The sequence below is a fragment of the Schistocerca piceifrons genome, chromosome 2, assembly GCF_021461385.2.
Source record: "Schistocerca piceifrons isolate TAMUIC-IGC-003096 chromosome 2, iqSchPice1.1, whole genome shotgun sequence".
Classification (NCBI taxonomy): Eukaryota; Metazoa; Arthropoda; class Insecta; order Orthoptera; family Acrididae; genus Schistocerca; species Schistocerca piceifrons.
The window spans coordinates 517630929-517655252 of record NC_060139.1 but is presented as its reverse complement, the minus strand read 5'-3'; the positions used below and the strand labels follow the sequence as shown (position 1 = coordinate 517655252).

The window sequence follows — 24324 nt, the reverse complement described above, 5'->3', positions numbered from 1 at the left end:
CACACACACACACACACACACACACACAGGAAGAAGGAGGGGGAGATTAGGAAGAGGCATCAGGAAGGGTGAGTTGTGAAGGACTGGTGAGATTAGAGCAAAGGAAGAATAAAGAACAACAAGAAAGAGAAAGATCACCGAATTACCAGCAGGATAAGTTGCATGTTGTGGCAGTAGATACCATGAAAGAGGCAAAAAGGATTTTGGATTCGTGATGGGTATTTTCATTATTATATTGATTTTAATGTGTAGTTTCAAATTTTCTTATTGGTATGGAGAGTGTGTCACATTTACCATATTTACTCGAATCCAAGCCGCACTTTTTTTCCGGTTTTTGTAATCCAAAAAACCGTCTGCGGCTTAGAATCGAGTGCAAAGCAAGCGGAAGTTCTGAAAAATGTCGGTAGGTGCCGCCGCCCACCACAACTAACTTCTGCCGTCGAATATATGTAGCGCTACACAGGCATGGTTTGTAGGCACAAAGATAAATACTGGCGCCAAAACCCCTGTGTCAGTAAATAATTTTTTTTTAAAAAAAGGTGGAAGATGAGCTTTTTTTTCTCCGCCCCGACTTTCGACCACTGCATTTTCATACATTATCCAACGAAGTAAATACAAACTCCGTATTGTTCATCTTCGAATGTAGCAGAATTTCAATGTACTACGAAAATCCGACTGGCAAGACTGTTTGGGATGTTTGTCAATATGGCCAACTCTACGTTCTGAAATTTTTCCTACCTGTGACAAGAGATGGTTGCTAATAGGAACTTTTATCAATTGTGAATCACATGCAGTATTCTCTTCACCATAAGAATAATATGAATATAAACATTTTGCCATGTTTTCTTTCGTGTTTGTTGCTATCTCATTTAAATCCTGCCTGCCTAATAAACTACGAAACTAGAGTGAGACAACAGCAAATGCGGAAGAATATACGTATCATGTTTATATTCGTATTAAGTGACACAGTCAGAAATGAAGCACGGCAACTGACTAGATTTTCAAATCTAAGATGACTCTAATTTCTGTGCAGAATTTGATGTACTAAAGAAGCGGCCGCAAAGATTTTCAAACGGAGAAAAATTTTTGCCTAACTCTCGTTCAGAACATGTTCTACCATACGCAGTCTATTATTTGGTTCTTGTTAATCATTGTCAAAGAAAGCAACAGTGTAAGTAACAACAAATATCAGTCTCTTGCCATTGTTTTGCTAATGAGACGATTCCTCTCTCTTTTTTTTTTTTTTTTTTTTTAATTGTTAGCGGCACTAGCGCGCACAAAAGCAAGCCATGCCGCGAGCGGCGACAGTCTGTAAACACGCACTATCAGAATGCGACAAACAATGCATGACACAGTACAGTAATGCATTTTCAGCTTAGAGTGACGTAAACATCTATAACAAAGAAAACGGCACTTATCAGATCGAAGCAAAATAAGCAATAGATTCAAACCAGACGAAGCACGCGAAAAAGGAAGGGTACCCGTATAAATATGGACGGAGCGCCTGACGCATGCTAAGCATGCGTCTTCCCCGCATGCTAAGCTTACGACTCGAACCAAACTACTGTAGCTGTATCGTCATTCATTCGACCTAAATTGTGTCTCATATTACAATGGACCAACTTTGATTTGATTTGGACGTGCAGCCTAAAACTTTTCTCTCCCCTTGAATTTCGAGTCTCAAATTTCAGGTGCGGCTTAGATTCGGGAAATTTTTTTTCCTTTATTTCGAGTATCATTTTTCAGGTGCGGTTTAGATTCGAGTGCGGCTTAGATTCGAGTAAATACGGTAGGCGCAAGTGGGAAAAGAACAGATGTTGATAAGACACATCCTGTGAGACACCAAGGAATCTGCTAATGGAGGGAGGTGTGGGGGAGGATCGTTCCTTGTCAAATTCACACAATTTCGAACGAAAATTTACCTTTACCTCTTAGATTTTGATCAAACTTGGTGTACCTAGTGTCCCTACATAGTTATGAATAAAACCATAAAAATGTTTGATCGTGATTTCATTAAAAATTTAATAAGCCTTGAAATTTCAAATTTTTATTAATAATTGCTATATCATGGAGTAATAAATTGCCATTTTCTCCGGAATCAGATGAGATACAGATCTGCAAAATGTGTCACTTTAAAGCTCTTTAGGTGGGCTTTCATTTGGTATGCAGCATGATGGTGTTTAAAATCAATTTTTTTTAGTTTTGAAAAAAATCACAAAATTTCCCTGCACTATACTCTTACACCTCTGGAAGTTTCATTGTGGGATCAACATGGGATCAGGTCATATAAGGAGTAAATCTACTCCATTAACGCATGCCCGAATCACGTCAGGTGAGACAGATGATGCCATATCGTAAATTGCACAACTACATCATAAAATTTGTGGGGTCATGTGTGAACAGTAGCTCACAGTGTCACTGCAGAATGTCACGAGTTGTTTATGTGTACCTATATTTGCCTTTTGGACACACATTTTTTAAATTTCTGTCCGAAATTTCAAAGTATATTCAGACATAAATTGACATTTTTTTTTAAGTCCTACAGTCTTTCTATTTGATTTTAATAACTTTCAACACATATTACGGAAGGCCTAAAAACTGTATTCTACCCGCCCCTGCTATAGACACATGGTGGTTGTATGTGCAATTCACCAAAATTTGAAACTTATGATTGAAAATGCAAGGTTGAATTCAGTAACAAGTGGAGAAATACAGACTTATAAACATTGTCCTGCAAAGATTTTGTGCAATCCATCATCAGTAGATTGTCCATTGGGATACTATAATTCATGCTCTGGGAATAAGCAAACGGAGACCATACTGCAGAATGCATTCGAAGAAAAACTGATAGACAGCGTCACCTTCTGACAGTGGATTTCTGTGGACAGGTGTAAAATGGAAACATTACATAAATCAACTACAGAGTTCATCAATTTATTTTGCATTATTCTGTCACATCTTGGCCCATCACGATTTTATTGCCAAACAATGAAGTTCATGTTCGAAACACATTAGAGAAAGCCTACAAGATTCACAGTTTGCGGTGTACAGTGACTTTTCAGAGAACTAATCATTTCTGATGTAGGATGAGGTCCAGAGCTATCATTGAACAAGTCAGCAAGCCACTTTCACCCATTTGTTGCGTACTATAAAGGAGAAACAGGAACAGAGCATCTTGGTTACGTCGTTGTTTCAGACTGTCTGTGCGTACCTAGTGGCTGTCTACTGCTTCCAGAAAAAGCTCATTGAATTCTTGAGAAAGCACTTTGAACCTAAACAAAATATACTACTTTCCTTAAGTCATTGCTGTTCAGTAAAAAAACAAGAAAAACTTTTTAAATCAGTGTTTCGTCAAGCTGATTTCGGTATGGAGGCTGAATGGCATCTTTTAGCAACAGCTCATGGAAAAGGGACGTGCGATGGAATTGATGGCACTGTCAAGAAGTTGGCAGCACAAGAAAGTTTGCAACATCAAATTCTTACACCTTGGCAGCTTTTCATCTGGGCAGTGGAAAACATCTTTGGAGTACATTTTACATTTGTAACTCAGGATGAATATATATAGAGACAGCCACATTGCTAAACAATCACTTCAGCAAAGGATTAACAATTCCAAGGACGCAAATGTTTCGTGCACTCACTCCTGTAGTTTCAGATAAGACAGAAATCTGTATCTAAGGTATTCTCATATGCTCAATGTTCATTACAGCAGTAGTTGACAACCAAATCCCAAGAAACACTGTCATTGACAGGTATAAACAGATAACATAACTACAGTGTACAACTACAACAGGTGGCTTAAATACATTTTGAGGAAAGATGAAGTAGAAGAAGAACAACAACAAGAAAAAGAAGAACAAAAGGTGACATTTCTTTGTCCATGTTCTCCTTGCATACCCGGAGAAACTGGTTGTTATGTGGATGTGTGTGGTGGATGTTCTATGTAAGGTGAACCTAGTGACCCCACAGGCTAAATATGCCTGAAAATGACATGATCAAAACCAGCAGAGCCTTTGCAGTTAATTCCACTTTATAAGAAATTGTGATAAATACAGCTGTTTCTTAATATCATGTAGTAAGTAAATTTTTTAATGTTAAGTTGGATGAAACTTGAAAATTTTGCACCATGTATTCTCAGGATGATCCCGAAATGAAACTTTGAGATGTAAGAGTATAGTGCAAGGAAATTTTGTGGTTTTCAAAATTTTTAAAATAATGCTTTTTTAGAAAATTAAAATTTAAAATTTATTTAATTTTTTAAATTAATTTTTAAATGCCATCATTTTACATACCAAATGAAAGCCCATGTAAAGAACTTTTAAAATAACACATTTTGCAGGTCTGTATCTCATCTGGTTTTGGAGAAAATGGCATCTTTCTACTCCAGAGTGCAGCATTTTTTAATGAAAATTTGAAAATTCAAGGCTTAATAAATTTTTAATTAAATCATGAAAAAAATTATGGTTTTCATCCATAACTGTGTTGGGATGCTAGGTACACAAAGATTCATCAAAATTTGAGTATGTCAAACTTAATCAGTGTGTTGATTTGACACGAAATGACCTGGGATGAAAATTGTAGAGGAAGGTGAAGGCTTGAACATTGGAAGCAGATTCCAATGTATGTGTGGTGCAGTAGTTACTGTCTGGTGTAATTTTCTTTCCCCCATATAATTACTGCGGTGGCTTATTGTCTACTCGTACATCAACAGAATTACTGTAGTTTGAACCTTCTTTTATCAGTAGTGTTATAGGTTTACAGTTGGTGACCACACAGACATGCTTGAAAGGTGCAAAGGTGCCTATTGAATGTTCCTTTTGGCAGTAGGCATTAACCACGTAGTGTCTGCAGGCAGGAGCCCTATCTTACATTCCAGTGTTTCTCTCAATAATCATGAGAGTTTGTTCTCATCCTCTTGTCTTGGGACAACTGCTGCAGTTAATATTAAGAAGACAGCAATTCTCAACAGAACTCAGAGGCCTTAAATTTATCTCAGAAAAATACATCTGTTCTGTTTTTCTGCATATGCATTTCATGAATGGTCAACTCAAATTATGTCTCTGGTGCTCTATTTGCAGCTTCCTAATAAGTTTTAAGCCTCATCTTTAATGAAACACCTTTGGTTACTGTATGTGAAATATCTCAAGACTAGAGCTCTAAAAAGGGTAAACATTTAAAAATTGCATAGTGACAGGCCTATAGGGGCAAGAATGTCCACCCTATTGAGATTTTACAGAGCTTTAGTTTGAGAATTTATGGGTCATGATTATATTGTGCATGGTTCACATGACCACCCTATTTTAAAATCTTGAATTACTCCCATGAGGAGAGCATTTGATTCATTGGCTGCAAAATTCATTTATAAAAGCTCAGGTGACTCGTTTGGGTTCCAAGTTATGGCTCAACATACCAATCTTGATGTGACAGATTGGAATATTTTAACATTGGATTGAAGCTAATATGATATCAGATTGGTATTGATGATATTGATACTTAGAATTTGGTTTCCAAGTGATGCAGAGTTTAATGATGTTCTAAAGGCACTAGAACAGATTAAATGTAATCAAAGTTTTATTGATACAAGAATTTTCTCATTTACTCCAGTTTCCTAAGTGCCTTTCAGAACATTAGGCAAATGTACATGGAAAAACTGTGTAGAACACACAAGATACCCTTCACAGATCACCAGCAAATGCACGTAAATTAGGAAGTAGATACTGTAGCAAGGGATGCTTGTAAAAAAATAACGTACCAGTTTTCAGAGCTGTGGATGCTGTTACCTTTTGGTTCAGGAGAAAAGCTGTGTTTCCCTGGGAGAAAGAGAGGTACAGATACAAAATAAACCAAACACTAGTCAGACAACAATTATACCAGGGTGTGCATTTCTTCTAGCTCCTCATGTAACAGGGAAGTTGATTTAATTTGAATAAAAATAGAGTACCGCCATAAATTTTAAAAAGGGAAATGGATAGGTTAAAGCGAGATACAGCAGGAATTAGTGAAGTTCGGTGGCAGGAGGAACAAGAATTCTGGTCAGGTGAATACAGGGTTTTAAATGCAAAATCAAATAGGGGTAAAGCTGGAGTAGGTTTAATAATGAATAAAAACGTATTATTGTGGCCAAGATAGACACGAAGCCCAAGCCTACCGCAGTAGTACACGTTTATATGCCAACTAGATCTGCAGATGACGAAGAGATTGATGAAATGTATGATGAGATAAAAGAAATTATTCAGATAGTGAAGTGAGATGAAAATTTAATAGTCATGGGGGATTGGATTTCAATAGTAGGGAAAGGAAAAGAAGGAAAACTAGTAGGTGAATATGGAATGGGGGTAAGGAATGAAAGAGGAAACCGCCTGGTAGAATTTTGCACAGAGCATATCTTAACCATAGCTAACACTTGGTTTAAGGAACGTGAAAGACGATTGTATACATGGAAGAGGCCTGGAGACACTGGAAGGTTTCAGATAGATTATATAATGGTTAGATAGAGATTTAGGAACCAGGTTTTAAATTTTAAGACATTTCCAGGGGCAGATGTGGACTCTGACCACAATCTATTGGTTATGAACTGTAGATTAAAACTGAAGAAACTGCAAAAAGGGGGAAATTTAAGGAGATGGGTCCTGGATAAACTGAAAGAACCAGAAGTTGTATTCAATTTCAGAGAGAGCATTAGGGAATGATTGACAAGAACGAGGGAAAGAAATATAGTAGAAGAAGTAGTAGAAAAAGCTTTGAGAGATGAAATAGTGAAGGCAGCAGAGGATCAACTAGTTAAAAAGATGAAGGCTAGTAGAAATCCTTGGGTGACAGAAGAGGTATTGAATTTAATTGATGAAAGGAGGAAATATAAAACTGCAATAAATGGAGCAGACAAAAAGGAATGCAACTATCTCAAGAATGAGATCAACAGGAAGTGCAAAATGGCTGAGCAGGGATGGCTAGAGGACAAATGTAAGGATGTAGAGGCTTATCTCACTAGGGGTTAGATAGATATTGCCTACAGGAAAATTAAAGAGACCTTTGGAGAAAAGAGAACCACTTGTATGAACATCAAGAGCTCAGATGGAAACCCAGTTCTAAGCAAAGAAGGGAAGGCAGAAAGGTGGAAGGAGTATACAGAGGGTCTATACAAGGACGATATACTTGAGGACAATATTATGGAAATGGAAGAGGATGTAGATGAAGATGAAATGGGAGATACGATACTGCGGGAAGAGTTTGACAGAGCACTGAAAGACCTGAGTCGAAACAAGGCCCCAGGAGTAGACAACATTCCATTAGAATTACTGATAGTCGTGGGAGATCCAGTCCTGACAAAACTCTACCATCTGGTGAGGAATATGTATGAGACAGGTGAAATACCCTCAGACTTCAAGAAGAATATACTAATTCCAATCCCAAAGAAAGCACGTGTTGGCAGGTGTGAAAATTACCGAACTATCATTTTAATAAATCACCCCTGCAAAAAACTAACACGAATTCTTTACAAGCGAATGGAAAAACTGGTAGAAGCCGACCTTGGGGGAGATCAGTTTGGATTCTGTAGAAATGTTGGAACATATCAGGCAATAATGACCCTATGACTTATCTTAGAAGACAGATTAAGGAAAGGCAAACCTACATTTCTAGCATTTGTAGACTTGGAGAAAGCTTTTGGCAATGTTGTCTGGAATACTCTCTTTCAAATTCTGAAGGTGGCAGGGGTCCAATACAGAGAGCGAAAGGCTATTTACAATTTGTACAGAAACCAGATGGCAGTTATAAGAGTCGAGGGGCATGAAAGGGAAGCAGTGGTTGGGAAAGGAGTGAGACAGGGTTGTAGCCTCTCCCCGATGTTATTCAATCTGTATATTGAGCAAGCAGTAAAGGAAACAAAAGAAAAATTCGGAGTAGGTATTGAAATCCATGGAGAAGAAATAAAAACTTTGAGGTTCGCCGATGACATTGTAATTCTGTCAGAGACAGCAAAGGACTTGGAAGAGCAGTTGAACGGAATGGACAGTGTCTTGAAAGGAGGATATAAGATGAACATCAACAAAAGCAAAACAAGGATAATGGAATGTAGTCAAATTAAATCGGGTGATGCTGAGGGAATTAGATTAGGAAATGAGACACTTAAAGTAGTAAAGGATAGCATTGTAAAGGGGTAATTGGTCATGATATTCCTGGACAACTCCACTCGTGGGGCTTTTATGGCCACCAATTCATATTCGTTTGCACCTTCTTATCAAAACATTTTTTTAGGTACCAAGTTGGTGATGTGCTGTCAAATAGTTTTGAGCAGTAGAATTGTATTCCCCAGAGGTGTATTGTAAGTGTTACTCACTGTGCCATAGCCATGAACAGATTAAAGTCTGTGGTAAAATTCTTATACAATGCTCCTTATTTGTGTTTGATTTTGCATGTTTTTGTTCCTCCTCCAGCATTGCAATAGTGACTGGAGAAGTGGGCTGCCAAGGCAGTTTTTACCCCCCCCCCCCCCCCCCCCCCCCGCGCTTCTCTCTCTCTCTCTCTCTCTCTCTCTCTCTCTCTCTCTCTATCTCTCGTCTGTGTGTGTGTGTGTTTGTGTGTGTGTGTGTGTGTGTGTGTGTGTGTGTGTATGGGGGGGGGCACGCATGTGCGTGTGCACGTGCATGAATTTTAATCTTTCTTGCTGTATTTCTAATATACCTGATGTGTGTTTGAGGGGTATCAGTCTACCTTTTAAAGATTTAGTGACGTTCCTGGACCTCAGTTTTAATTAAAAACTGTTATGGTTATTTTAGTATTGTGTTGCGGATGAGGCACACTACAAGAAGAGAAATGTGCCCAGGTAGCCAAGAACTGTACTACTCACACAGAGTGTGTACAGGGGCATTTGGTTCTGTATAGCAACTGAAACAGTTTTGAATGGAGGCAACAAAAAGGTCATCCTGAGCTGATGAGAGTTTGTCACTAATATAATCACAGTTCTGAAAGGTACATGCAGAGTACACAGTCTTTCAGTTAGCGTAAAGAAACACTGCTGCAGGCAGATTCTGTATAGGCTGCACCAGAGTGTCTTAGGCTCTGACTGGCAGCACTGCAGTCTGTAATATACTCCTACAGTTATGAACAAGATGATACTCCTGCATGTCTGATGTCGAGCATTGAGACTGGAACTTGCACTGACTGGCAAGATGCTGGATGGTGTCCCGTGAAGGCTGCTCAGCTGTCCAGTATCATGTAGCTCACAGAAGTGTGCTAATGCCAGCTGTATCTGGCAGATGTTGCATACTCACATACTGCACAGAGTATCAGAAGTAAGATGAGCTTTGGTTGAATTGCAGGTGTCTTAACAGGTCAGCAACTCCCAGTAATCTGTTGTGTGGTGTGTAGCTGGGTTGCAATGCAGATACCACATTCCCCATCTCTTTGGAGGAGATGGTGGAGCCATCTCGCTGTGTAGATGGCGACTGTGCTGTGGAAGACAGCAAGAGATACAGCAGTTACCTCCCATAAAGGACCTGAAGGCAAGGACTCTGAAAGTAGTCACCTTAGCTACAGGTGTTCGGGAATGGACTGGGCATGGCTGTTCCAGTTCTTTTTAAAGGCTTTTGTGAGGTCAGATCTAGACTATAGGTGCACAATGTACAGATCAACGGGACCTTCTTTCTTGATGGTCATTAATGCTATTTGCCATGAGTGTATCAGGCTGGCTGTAGGCACTTACAGGACCAGCCCCATACGCAGTCTGTGTGCTGAGGCTGGGGAACAGCCACGCGCTACATGGCGGCAATCCCTCATGCTGTGCCTCGCTTTTCTGAATTCACATGCTCATCTTCTTCCACAAGATTTTTTCTAAAATCGTCTAAGAGCAACAAGGCTATTTGGGATCTGTGTGAAGCACAAGATGGAGTCACTTGGTGTAGGGCAAGTACAAACCCTAATCTAGGGCTCGAACTGACTGCCACCTGGTTGTTGCAGAGGCCCAAGCAGTTTCAGATTTGGTGAGGTACAGAAGAGACTGCACTCCTCCATAATTTATTAATACAAGATATTACCATATTTTAAATGAGCACTGCAACAATATAGCTGCATTCACAGATGAGGGTAAGCAGATGGAGTCCCTTTTCTGCATTGTTGTTTTCTCTTATTGTGTACTCAACAAGTTGTTACTGTGACAATTTGCTGAGTTCAGTGGGGAATTACACATGATCTCAAGGGCACTGGAGCAGATAAGATGTGTTGCAACTGCTGTTTCACTTGTTTCAACTCCTTGAGTGCCCTTCGCTCTCTGCAATACATGTACCCAGCAGGTACAGTAACACAAGACATCCAGGATGCCCTCATCCACCTTCAGAGGCTGGGGAAGGAAGTGTCTTATGCTGGATACGAGGGAATGTGAGTACTAATGGGAAATAAAATTGCAGATGTAGTAACCAAGGAGGTGTGGCATGGTAGTCAGATAGTTCAGTGTGCCATTTCCGTACATGCTATCACCTTGCTGTTAAGGTACAGAGTTGTGCGTGGATAGGAAGATGAGTGGCTGGAAGTGACAGGCAATAAGTTATGCTTAATAAATTAAGTAGACCGGCTATGACACACTCCAGTAGCCACACAAACGAAGTGAGGTCCTTCTCACTCGTCTTCGCATAGGATGTAGCCCTATGATGCAATGCTTTGTCCTCCAGCAAGAGGTTGGTTGGTTTGTGGGATTGAAGGGGCCAGACTGCTACGGTCATCGGTCCCCCAGCAAGAGGACCCTCCAATGTGTGGTGCTTGTGGTATACAAATCACAATGCACCACATTTTAGATGACTGTGTTATACATGTGGCCGGATTTTAATGAAAGGCATAATTTTTCCGTGAGCTTTATCATGAATTTCACAACAGTTTATACACAAATCCAGGCAATTAGTGCAGTAATATTTCCCTCTTCTTTAGTAATAGCTCATATGTTGACCAACTTTTGCCAAAAATGCATATATTTGTCATATCTTTAAGGACACAACAATAACAACAGAATATTATTGCTCACGTGACAATGTTTCAGGTGATATTGTCACAAATATAAACACAACAGTTACTGTGTATATTTATCAAGACTACAGTAGACAGTCGATGTAATGCATTAGTCTGTTTGCTGAGATGACATTGTTGTGTAGAGTCAACAAAACGCTCTTCAAGCCAACAAAAACGGCTTTCAACGTAATAAACAATGCACATGTGGTCACACTGTTCAGAGTACAAATTCAGTCCAGTTCAACATGCTGAAAGTAAACTTCTCCAACAGCATGAAGTTGCGAGATTTTATTTGTGATTTTAGAGAGAAGTTCTTCACCTTTAATGGGGACATGTTGAATAGGACAGCAGACAAATGCTGTTATTTGAGCAGGCAGGTCAATCTTCAACCACACAATCATTTTTCAAGGACTTGGATGAGATGAGTCTCTCTTCCAGCATCATATTGGAGAATCCTGAAGATCCACAGTTCAGACAGTTATTGGAGAAGTACACAACACATCCAGTTCCAGGTGAATCTACATTGGGAAAGAACTGTTTATCTGTGTTCTACAAGGAGGTTCTCAACAAAATACAAATTAGTTTTATCGGCCAAAAGCTCTGGGTTATCCATAGATGAAACCACCGATGTTGCAAATGTTGTTGTTGTTATTGTTGTTGTTCTTAAAATTCATAGGTCTGGAGAAATAGTGAACAACTTCATGACTACCACTTTGTTTGACAACTTTGTGAAGCTACTGTGGCCAGATGGTGTGAACAGAGACAACGTTAGTAGACCGTGCTAGTTCGGTGAAATCTCATCATCCTGAGGGCAGTGAATACTGAAAGATGCCTGGCATTGTGGCGGAAGTGTCAGTGAATGTTTTGTCTCTAATAATCAACATATTCATGTTTTCATCCCATTTTTAATGACGTACTTAGAAGAGATGAAAAATGCAAATAATCACTGAGCAGTATAAAGACAAAGTTAAAAATTAATTTAAATAAGCAATGTGTAAATCAATTAAGTTGAAGAAAATTAAACTTTGCAATAGTCTCTTTTCATCGATCTGGTTAAAATTTATTAATCATTTAGTTCCAGAGACATGGAAAAATAATCTGTGCTCCAGAATGAAATTTTCACTCTGCAGCAGAGAATGCACTTATATGAAACTTCTTGGCAGATTAAAACTGTATGCCAGCCCCAGACTTGAAATCGGGACCTTTGCCTTTCGCAGGCAAGTGCTCTACTAACTGAGCTACCCAAGAATGACTCACTACCCATCCTCACAGCCTTACTCCCGCCAGTACCTCGGCTCCTACCTTCCAAACTTTACAGAAGCTTTCCTGCGAAACTTGCAGAACTAGCACTCCTGGAGAAAGTCTGGGGGATCTTTCCAGAATGAAATTTTCACTCTATATCGGAGTGTGCGCAATATGAAAATTTCTGGCAGATTTAAACTATATGCTGGACAGAGACTCGAACTTGGGACCTTTGTCTTTCAAGAGCAAGTGCTCTACCAGCTGAGGTACCCGAGCACGACTCACGGCCTATCCTCACAGCTTTACTTCCGCCAGCATGCTTTCTTGCAGGAGTGCTAGTTCTGCAAGTTTTGTAGGAGAGCTTCTGCGAAGTTTGGAAGGTAGGAGACAAGTTACTGGCGGAAGTAAAACTGTAAGGGTGGGTGATGAGTCATGCTTGGGTAGCTCAGTTGGTAGGGCACTTGCCTGTGAAAGGCAAAGGTCCCGTGCTCGAGTCTAAGTCCGGCACACATTTTTAATCTGCCAGGAACTTCCATAATTTGTGCTATCATGAGGTTTACATACCTTAAAAATCTTATTGGATGTGACCTAAGTGGCAGAAATAATTCATTCTTTCAGCTGCTTTTGCGCGAGTTTACATACATTCGACCTGCACTTAGGATCACTGATTTTCAGCTGTTTCTGCCAACGTAAGGATGCTAAAGACAGTGAAGCCTGATACATCCAGACTGTTTGTGTCACCAGGTAACTTCATCATGCATGTAAGAATGTTTTTCCTTAACATTATCTGAAAATTTACAGGTTGTGGCCAAAACAATAGAGGGCTAGTTATTTTCTGTCCTTTCATTAATTGAAGACTTAAGAATATGTACAAAAGAAAAAGAAAAAGGAAAAAAAATTGAATGGCAAATTCTCATTAACTTACCAAGTACAGGGCCATTAAATTTATGAAAATGTTCTGCTCATTAAATTTATGAAAATGTTCTGCTTAGTAGTGCACCATCATAAAAACACTTGCCAGCAACAGACAAAGAACTATGGGAATGTATTCACTATGATTAATCAAGTAAAACAGACTAGCATAAAGTTCATACAGCATCTGTGTTTGTGATTTGTGGTGTATTTCTTTCATAACGTACATAATTAAATCATTTGATTCAGGTACAGGAGACACGTCAAATTGTGGTAAAATTTCACCTTAAACAAAGAACAGCTAATGTTAACAGACAGCATCATACCATTGATAAAATTTTGTTGTACATACATACAATAAAATTTAGTACTTAATTACCTATAAGAAGGAATTCATTGTTTTTGTACTGTTTTTCATTACTGTGACATTTCAAATTTCTTTTACTGTAAGTTACAATTGTCCACTTGTATTTATTTTTGGTTCTCGCGACTTCCACACGAGTTTCTTCCTTAGATGCAGCAGCCTTGTTGTTTGTAGCTTTCTGTCCAAGTTTGAGGTTCTTTTTGTCTGTCAGCTCTGCTGTTTTGCAAAAACATTTTTTCCTACATTTCAGGTCACAATTTTCTTGCATTACACTGTTGATTGTGCTTTTAAAGTGTCAGTGTGACTACGAAGCATTTTAATAATTTTTTCCTGTGAACTCACTGTGGAAGTTAGTTTTTTGTTTTCATCCTGCAAACAGTCAAGGCATGACCAGTGAAAATCGTTGCTAATAAATTTGAGGCTATTTTCACACTCCTTTTATGCAGCCATATGTTCCATTTACACGCAGAATTCCTTTTACAATTCGTTTCTGACACTTTTTAAATTTAAGTGGTTCTATTAATAACAAAGGAAGAAACTTTCCATCCACCGTGTATATTCAGACAAGAATGCAGCAGCTAATTTACGTACAGATTTGTTCTCCATTTTAACTGACGACGACACCAATGTGGTATGTCTTTCAGTAGTTACTGAAGTATCCAACTTCTTCCCAGAAATTTCAGGGAGAAGTTTTTAATGTGTTGTTAGTAGTTGATGGAGATGATAACAGAAGTCTCCCAAAATTTTTTTTTCTACAGCACCTTCAGTTTGTATTTAGAAAAGATTATATAGTAAATCAATTTTGATATGCCAGTGCATCTTCAGTCTGATCAGCAGCTGAGACTAATAGTTTTTCTGAAGTTGTGTTTACCTGTTTCATGACAATAGTGTAACTACATCCTTTGACTTTGTACCATTTATGTTTATGGGACAAATGAAATGTCATGAAAAAGTGTTAATAATATGTATATGAAGTACTGCTTGACTGAACCATACACAGAATTTAAAAAATTGGTAATCCACAATAGAGAACTGAAATGCCAAAGAATAATGATGAATTCTCATCCTCTACACTGAGTACCTGTAAAATTTTCTGAGAGAAGTATAAGAAAGGGAATGTGTAAGAAACTAGAAGGGGAAAAGGTTCACTGGATTTCCTGTGATGGGATTTAATTCCAAAACCAAATAAAGCAATGAAAAAATGTAGTTATTAGGTGGTGACCTTAGTATAACTTCCCCATAATCCTATAATACCAAGGCTATCTAGAAAGTAACACATTTTGATCTATTGTGGTGGTGGGCTGAGCTACAGCCGCCATCTTGGTGCTATAACATTCCTACTCCCAGAATGTATCCGGCTGCAGTAGTGTGTGATCTGTGTTTCTGCTACATTGCTTTGTGCGACATGTTGGGAATGTATGCTGCAGCAGAAAATCCCACTATTTGTGAGGTGCGATCTGTGATTAGGCTTTTGTTGGTGTAAAACTGCAGGCAGCCAATTTTTACAGAGACAATATTGAAAAGCATTGAAAAACTTGTGCCTCAGTGGCACAATTTGAATGGCGATTATGTAGAAAAGTAACTTAAGAGTATAATGGTTCAAATGGCTCTGAGCACTATGGGACTTAACTTCTGAGGTCATCAGTCCCCTAGAACGTAGAACTACTTAGACCTAATTAACCTAAGGACATCACACACATCCATGCCCGAGGCAGGATTCGAACCTGCGACCGTAGCGGTCGCGCGGTTCCAGACTAGCGCCTAGAACCGCTCGGCCACCACGGCCGGCTCTTAAGAGTATACCATTTATAAAACGGATATAATAAAATTTGGTTTTCCCCTATTGTTAATTTTTTATTTCAAAACATTTGTTACTTTCTGGATGGACCACATAATTCTCCCACTTCATTTAATTCTTCTCTCTATTTCATGGATGAAGGAATTTTTTGTTCAGTGACTTAAAGGTATTGGTGACGCATTGCTACTCCCATTAAAATCATTTTCAGCTGTACACCATATTTCTTCTATTTCTTCTTCAGACACTGGGATAAGATAACATCCTTATGTTGTATTGAATTTTTCCCATTTATTTGTGTAACTTTAGAGGTAAAACTGTTGTGACAATCTCTCAAAATGAAACGTGCAGAATTTTTTCTTTTTTTGTTTTAAATTTATGTTAGGAACTGAAAGCTCACAAACTGAGGATCATCGTGAAACAATTTAGTTTTACCATACCATACTGATGACTGAGTCTTTGTGATAGTAATCCTGGTCAGTATGAGAGGAACTGCAGGTTTGAGCATTTGGTACATGCATGTGTAATTTGACTTAATGGGTTTTCAGTCCCTAACATAAAAAAAAATATTAAAACATATAGCATATCTCCTGGTTGACAATGTCGACAAACTTGACAAATTTCTCTGTTATAGTTATAACTTCTTCACTCCTGAGATGAAAAACATTTACAGGAAATTTTTCTTTTCATATTTTCCAACAAACTAGTATACAAGCATGACACATATGCCAAAGAAAAAAAAAAACTTGGTTATTCACTTGGGCATAAATGGAGGTCCATATGTGTGGACCTTGTGTCACAGTTATCATGATATGTACTTGTCTTTGATTACATTTTTCTCTCTCTTCCTCAGTAAAAACATCCTTTTTTTTTCAACCAAATAATTATTTGTTGTAAACTTAACTACATATGTTAATTTACACAGAAAATAAGTATTTTAATTTCAGTATTTTTAAATACAGTGTTTCCAATACAGGTTACTGTTGATACTCCGCAAATGAAAGAAAATAAAAAAAATCATGAAACAATTTCTGCCAAATAATAACTTGATATTGCCCATAAATGAATCTTTACTTTTTGTGATAGGCTGCAAAACAATTATTTTTCATGACACACAAATACATTTCACGTTTGATGCAGATGACCCTTGTCTTGGAACTGCAGCCTTGTTTCCTGCATTTTGAGGCATTCTTTGCCTCAACTAATTTTGGTAAATGGTCTACATTGTCAAACATAACTTCTGCAGTTGGTTGTGACAGAGCTCTTCTTGGCTTTCTATCCATATTTTGTACATCATCTACATCTTACCTATAAGAGGAATTGACTACAGAAGGGCACCCTCTTCTTCTAGCTACAGGCTCAACATATTTGTAATTAATCATAGCTTTGCCTATGTGCATTTTGTAATCCATCAGTGACAACCTTCTTTGTTTGGGTATTTCATTTTCTGAGCACCATCTGCGGTACATCACCCAACAATTGACAATCACGAGATCTATAAAATGATTAAACATTCTTACAGGCCATTTTGATGTGCGAATGTAGCTTCTGTAATATGACAAAAATATATCACAGAGATCAACACCTCCCATGTTTTCATTGTAAAGCTTCACTGCCGCTGGCTGAGGAACATCTATCTTCTTCTTCGGTTCTCTTGACCACTTCTTACATGTGGTTGGAGGGCTGCTTCCAACACATGATGAGAGTATTAGGACACTTTTATTGTCTTTCCACTTAATACTACAAATTTTATCATCTTCCCTAACTCATTCTTCCCATTCCCACCCATTTAAACAGCCTGTCATTTTTCAATTTCTTCACTGTTGGACCCAATCTGTTCTTCATGCTGTACCTGTCTGATAAATTTTCCTTCCCAGCAACATGTCTACAGATTTTACACTTGTGAAAAATCTATCAGTGTATACACAATGCTGGTTGTCTCTAGGAACACTTTCTGTCATCATCTTAACAACTGCTGCACCGAGACCATATTCTTTCATATCTTCAGCTGACACAGTACCTGACCCAGTATAAAAGATGAAGTCCAACACAAGGCCATCAGGTGCAGCCAGAATGAAGCATTTTAAACCTAATGGATTAGATTTTGATGGTACGTAAGTCACAAAGCCACATTTACCAGAAAATGGCACCATCTATTCATCAATGGAAAGATGATGTGATCTTGGAAGGGTTAGACACTTTTTCTGCACACAATCAAGAAAAGGTTTTACCTTCCAAAGCTTCTCGTTGTGTTCACTTGTGTTATCCACAAAATGCATATAATTTCTCAGTTCATAGAAACGGTCTCTTGTCATACACTTAGCAATAACTGGAACCTGAGTATCTTGCTGCCAGTACAGCTTACTTTGTGCATAGCCCAGAACTCCCATAACAACATGTATTCCAGCTAAATGCAACATTTCTGCTCCACTGGTGTTAACAGATTTGTGTTGTCGTTTTTGAACTGAATACAAATTGGTTTGTTGTGCATGTTCTTCCCAGAATGTCAGAGGAAGGTATTTCAAGAAAGATTCAAAAATTCCTTTCTCTTCTTCATAATCTGGAAGATGGATTTCGCTCTCACAAGGATTCAAATACGGCATTTCTTTCTTCCTCCACTTCATAGACCGCACTGGCAGATGTTGTGGGACAAGAATTTGGTCTTGGGGATCTACAAATAAACAAAACCATAAGAAAAAAAACATGAGTAAGTTTGCTACATAATTTATAATATTATTGATCATTACTATATGGGGTAAACCTACCATTTCTATCGTAATTCTTCAGAAGAATCCACAGTCTCATCTACTGTTGCTTTATCTTCATCATTGGCTTCAGGTTCAACAGGAAAATCTCCAGTCAAAAATGAAAATTCTTCATCTTCCCCATCAGATGATTCGGCATTACTGTCATTCAGAAGCGCTTCCAACTGCTCGTCAGTTAATATTTCATTCATATCTGTAAAGTATAAAAAGGAGAGCTACTTCAGTACTCTACTGTCGAAGACGAAATTGAAGTCAGCAAATTCATATTATGAGCTGACGTCCACATACGAGGACCTTCAGAAAATGAGTTATTTCATAGTAATAAACAAAATATATTCAAATCTGAATTAACTCTCAACATCTAGAAGAGTTAACACACTTTAGAAAAAAATCACAGCATTTTAGACTAATATTGGAGCATAATAATTATTTACATACCTTTCCAACTTCCAGTAGCAGCCATTTTGAGTGCACAACCAGCTGTAAACAAATACATCAGTCGTTCCTTGTGAGGTGCTGCACTCTCGTGTTGAAACTGAGAAATAGAAGGTCCACGCTGGTGGACCGACGGTCTGTAAGCGGAAAAATACGCGTATTTGCGGAGAAAAAAATAACGAACATAGGTCCACATTTGTGGACTGCTGGAACAAAGAGGATAACAAATTGGGCATACAAGACTAGAGAAACTTGTACATCTTGTATTTGCTTGCATAGTTGTCTCTCTTTTTACAGGTTGTATTTTTTTCGACTGTGTTGGCTGCAGACATTAGACGAGCAGACTTGAGTGGATTAGATGGTTCATCAGGTGTTAGCAGTACCCCATACGCAGCTGCAGTTTCGCGATCTTCTTTCCTGTCCACTGATGTTGGTGACAGTGTAGCAGATCGTCGAAGCGGTCTGCATCGCTCTCGTTCACACCCTCGTTTGGAATCAACCTCAGCAAGCTATCCTGCAAGCATTGTGGCGCCACCATTGGGAAGAACATACAATTCTGCTGCTGTCCTTGTGGGTATCTTTTTTACTAATTTCCTGTACGTTATTTATAAATTCATTATAGTGGGGCAGGTACGTCAGCATCTTACAAGATCTCTCTCCTTATGTATCAAAGTCTTGAATACACTAAGCATTAAATTTTATTTGGTATCTGAAGTAATATTTTAATAATTGTGTTTCCACCCTTGTTAGACTTAAGAAATACCTTGTCTGCACCTTAAGCCAAAATTTTCTTATCCTCATGTGTTGTTACAGTTAAAATTCTTCTCTGTAATGATCTTGGTAACTTTCCATCTTTCTGTCTGTCTCAACAATATGAAAAGGATAATTCCTACTCACTAAATAGAGGAGGCAGTGAGTGGGAGACAGACATGATGGCTGCTATTTATTATTCAGCTATCAAACTCTTTCATCAGATTTAGACAACAGAACTTGCGCACATTCAGCACTCACAGTTCATACACAGACAGCAACTGTTGGATGCACTTGCTAAAGCCCAACTCAGATTGCGTCTGAGATGAGCAGTGATTTGTTTGGGGTGGATGGTAGAGGTGCAGAAGAGATGTGGGGCATGGAGGGATTGGAGGGGGAGGGGGGAGGTGGTAGCAGAGTTGGGGTGAGGTAAGATGCTAGTGCTACCTAGTTGGCTACTAGATGCAGCATTGGGAGGCTGCGCTGTTGGGGAGTGGGAGGAGGGCGGGGGGGGGGGGGGGGGATTAATGAAATACATTTTTGCTTTATTTATTAATGCTTATTTCTTTTAAGTATTATGGCAAGTTTCTAGTAAGCTTGCATGTATTTTTATTAGAGAAGTCACACAGTTTCATGACTTTTCTTTCTTTGATATTACTTTTAAATAATAATAGGGTATAATCAACTTTACTGGCCCTTCCAATGAAATTACTAACTCCAAAATATTCTTGGCTAAATACTTTCTTAACAACTGTGCTACTATCTATCCTTAATTGTCAGTTTGTGTAATATTTTGCCCAGTACTTTGAAATAAAATTAACTTTTCTTGAATTTTTCTTTACTTTTCTCAATGTGATCTTCCGATCTCAACTTCAGTGGACTTTAAAGACGTATAATCACAAGTCAGGAAATCCAGTAATGTTGTCAAAAGTGAGTCTTTGTTGCTTAATTTTCAACAATATTATGAATAGCATGCATTGCTACTCACCATAAAGATGACACACTGAGTTGCAGACTGGCACAAAAAAAGTATATTACATACTGACTTTTGGGGGAAGCCTTCCTCAAAAAAGAAGACACACCTCATGCACATGACAGCTATCTTCATCTGCAACTGTCTTGTTGAGTGAAAGTAGCAATCCAGATTGGGGCAGGGAAGGGGGGGGGGGGGAGTGAAGAGCACTTTCTGGCAGTGTGTGCAGGGGCTAGGTGGCACCAGGACAAAACTTCTAGGCAAAGTAGTGGGAAGGTGGGAGGGAGGGAGGGAAGCAGAAAAGAAGGGGAGCTCCTCTTCTTTGCTGTTCTCGTTTCATATCTCGCCACAGCCTCCTGACACTGTGCCTGGCGTTGTTGCCAGGTACCATGTAGTCTCTGCATGCACGCTCCTCCAGACAGCACTCTTCTCTCTCCACTGCCCGTACCCTGCTATCCCTCCCCCTTACCCACCCCATTCAAGATTGCTGATTTCGCTCAATGTGAGAGTGCTTCCCTTTCCTGAAAGTTCAGCACATGATAATCTTTTTATTGTGCCTGTCTGCAACTCGGTGTGTCATCCTCATGGTGAGTAGAAATGTGTCCTTTTCATAATATTGTTGTTATTCCAGTGTGGACTTTCCAGCAGTTGATTTTACTTATTTTTCAATTACATGCCAAGCTGTGCTTGAGGGCCAGTGTACCCCAATGTCCGATCACCAGTCTTGCCTAACAAACAAAAACAGCTAGTGCTGCCACCAGTTTTACTCAATATTTAACATATAAAAGCAAAGCTCATTCTCGTCAGGTGTTTACATTGGGCTGTAACTCAATCCCTCTAATGTTACAAGAGTTTGGCCATGTGACAGAGAATTTTCTGAAGAGAATAATGGTGGTGTTCGTAGTTCATACTTGAACTTTCCTGTTATAAAATCCTCCGTCGTCATTTAGTTCTCGATATCATTCTCTTTTGAACAAACAAATTGGTACCACCAGTATTACATTCCGTGATAACCAAATTTGCACGGAGACTGCAAAACATTAATAATGCACTTGAGTCAGCTTAGTGTACTCAATGCCTTTTTCATCAGAGAACTATCCCTTTCACATGAAAACAGAAACCGCTCTTCTACTCAGAGAGGATTGTGTGCAGTACTACTACTCCTCCAATACAGAACAGAATTGGAAATAAAGCTGATACCATATAAATCTCCAGCAAAATTCCAGAATCAGTCTATTGACCTATTAACATCCAAAGCTTCAGAGTCAAAATTGCACAAGACCACAGTCTATTTATTCCCCAAACGTAATATCGCCCTGAACAAGATCTCAGAATTCTGCACCAAATTTCAAGTAGCAGAACCACAAATGAATCAAACTGTTGATAGGACCCTAGGCTAATTTTATCCAAGAAAATCTGTCCTAACTATGTGTGTCATGATGAAAATGACTTTCAGTCAAACTGTGCAGTTGTATTACCAAATCTTGTGATGTCAAACCTGACTGTGCATGGAGCAACCAGCAGAATCAATAAAATTGTCTTGTTTGCTTTGTACGGGACATTGCCAAGCCATTTGGTTAACTAGGTCCTCATTAGAGAACATTAATTGGAATTTGTATGCTTCATTTCAGATACTATTTTTTTAAATACCTGCCTATTTAGGCACTGTTTACACACTTTCTTCTAATTTGTATTTACTTCCTCCACAGCTCTTCAAATGTCTTCTATCTTCTAAACCTGTTACCTCTACTTCGTAAGTTCAGATTCTGTCTTTATCTTCATGCTCCAGCCATGTTTCAGTGTACGTTACTGACTGAATGAGAGAGCACAGTGGTAAAGACCTGAATTCATATTAATAAATATAAAGCTCCAAATCTAAATTAAGATACGGTATGTTACTGTATTCTGGAAATTGTTGTAAATGGTTCCTTATTTTATTTTATGCTCATAATGTGCTTTTTCCTTCTACAGTTTCACCATTCTTTTGTAAAAACTGAAACGAAATTCAAATATTTTGAAAGCCCACTAAAACGCTTCATTCAATCAATACATGTGAAGCCTGTAATGTAACTGACTGGCTCACTGCTCCTACTCACTAAGCTAATTCATACGAGTGTTTTGTTTCGGAATTTGCATTTCAGAAAATAGATTACAAATGGTGTATAGTACCACACTGTACAAATGTATCCATAAAAACTCTTGAAAAATTGTTTTTGAGTGTTTCAGAGAATGAGAAGGTGCATAAAAATTGGTTACTCTGTATCAACAAAATGTTCTGTACCTAATTAATAATATCTTGCTCTCTGAAGTTAACATTAATTTACCTCCAAATAAGCTTTCGCTCTGTCGCAAAGAATGAAAGTGTCGGTCAGTGAAATTAAATTCTGAGTGACTTCCTTGCACATCATGGGTAGCTCAGTTGGTAAAGTGGTGGACTGTCAATATTGTAAGGTGATGTCCATAGGTTCAAATGTAGCCTGCAATAATATTTTAACTTATTTATAAAACAAATCAACAGTCCTTTCATATGCAAACAAAAATCACACTTACAAAATGTCACCACTCCAATTAGAAACAGAGTATTATTGTGTATCCCTTGGCATTTATATGACCTAACATTTGCAGTAGCTGTTCACACACGTCATATTCAAAAAGATATTTTGTAGTTAATGCGACCATACATTTTTTGTGTTATTAGAAACAATGTTTTCCATCTAGGATCTTTATTGTTTAATCTTTTGAAGTTTCATCATTTTACATAAGATGAAGTTAAGTCTGTTTGAGACATTGATTTAGTTTACCTCATCTCCCTACACCATGTTGTACTATGGGAGTATGGGATATCTTCAATACTAGCAATGCTTTCCAAAAATGGTAATTTTTGTAAGAAAAGTAAATGCATTTACTCTCAGTTGTCTATTTCTCAGTCTAAGATTAATGTGAAGGTACATACAATACATCCCACCATAGAAACAATTGCTACATTGAGTTTTTTGTAATGGTATTTTCATATTTCATGTAAAACTTTTAAAAATTCATGACCCTTCCAGGAATCGAACTTAAATTCTCCTTATCCATAGTCACATGCACTATTGGTTGGCCGCAGAGTGAATGCTGTGGGCACTACCTTTGCTGAGTATCTTGTACAGTGGAAATCAACACTGAGATTTGTCATGAATAATTTTACTGTGCCTTGGGTCATATTTCATGACTAATAGTCAACAATCTAGATATAAGATACGGACCCTTTTGCAAAAGTTCTGTAATTCCTTGGTTTTGAACAGGTTTAATGATGCTGCAGGGAGCAGGGAAGAGAATGTCCATCCTTACACATATCTCTACTCTAAATAAATGCATCAATTTTTGTAAGATTTCCACTATCAGCAGTCACAAAATTCCTTCCTATTGTTACTCAAAGGTTGTGAATGCATTTTCTGTCACTAAATAGCTAAACTATATGCAGAAAAGTACATAAAAACATAGTTACTTCAGCTAACACTCCTGTAACACATGACCGAGCAAGGTGGCACAGTGGCTAGCACACTGGATTTGCACTCGGGAGGCTGACAGTTCAAACCTGCACTAAGCCATCCTGATTAAGGTTTTCCGTGACTTCCTTAAATGACTTCAGGCAAATGTTGGGATGGTTAATTAGAAAGGGCATGGCCAACTTCCTTCCCCCTCCTTCCCTAATCTGATGAGACTGATGACCTCACTGTTTGGTCCCCTCCTGCAAATCAAGCAATCAACCAACCTGTAACACACACACACACACACACACACACACACACACACACACACACACACACACACAGCTTCGTCTTACTCATAGTCTATGACGTCACCAAAGCTTCAGGCAGTAACAGAGCATTTTCGATCACATGACCAAATCTTGATATTTAATGATTTTTGAGCTTTAATTACATAAAAATAAGAGATATTTGTGAGAATATTGACCTTAAATGTGATTTGGATGTTATAATCTCTCCAAATAACAAAAATCTGAAAATAGGAAAACAGCCTGTTCCCGCCACTACTTCAAGTGAATTCTGTGATGATTTTTTTGAGCAAGATTACTGCCGATTCCTCTCTCTCT

General features: G+C 38.4%; 1 protein-coding gene across 1 annotated transcript in view; it reads left to right on the top strand.

Annotated features, from left to right (window-relative positions):
• The window catches only part of LOC124776611 (sterol regulatory element-binding protein cleavage-activating protein), a 263862-nt gene that overhangs the window by 94159 nt on the left and 145379 nt on the right, over positions 1-24324 (top strand). Inside the window, exon 10 of the mRNA XM_047251684.1 lies at positions 18803-19075. Within this exon, the coding sequence (XP_047107640.1) occupies positions 18803-19075 (273 nt within the window). The remainder of the gene's footprint in view (positions 1-18802; positions 19076-24324) is intronic.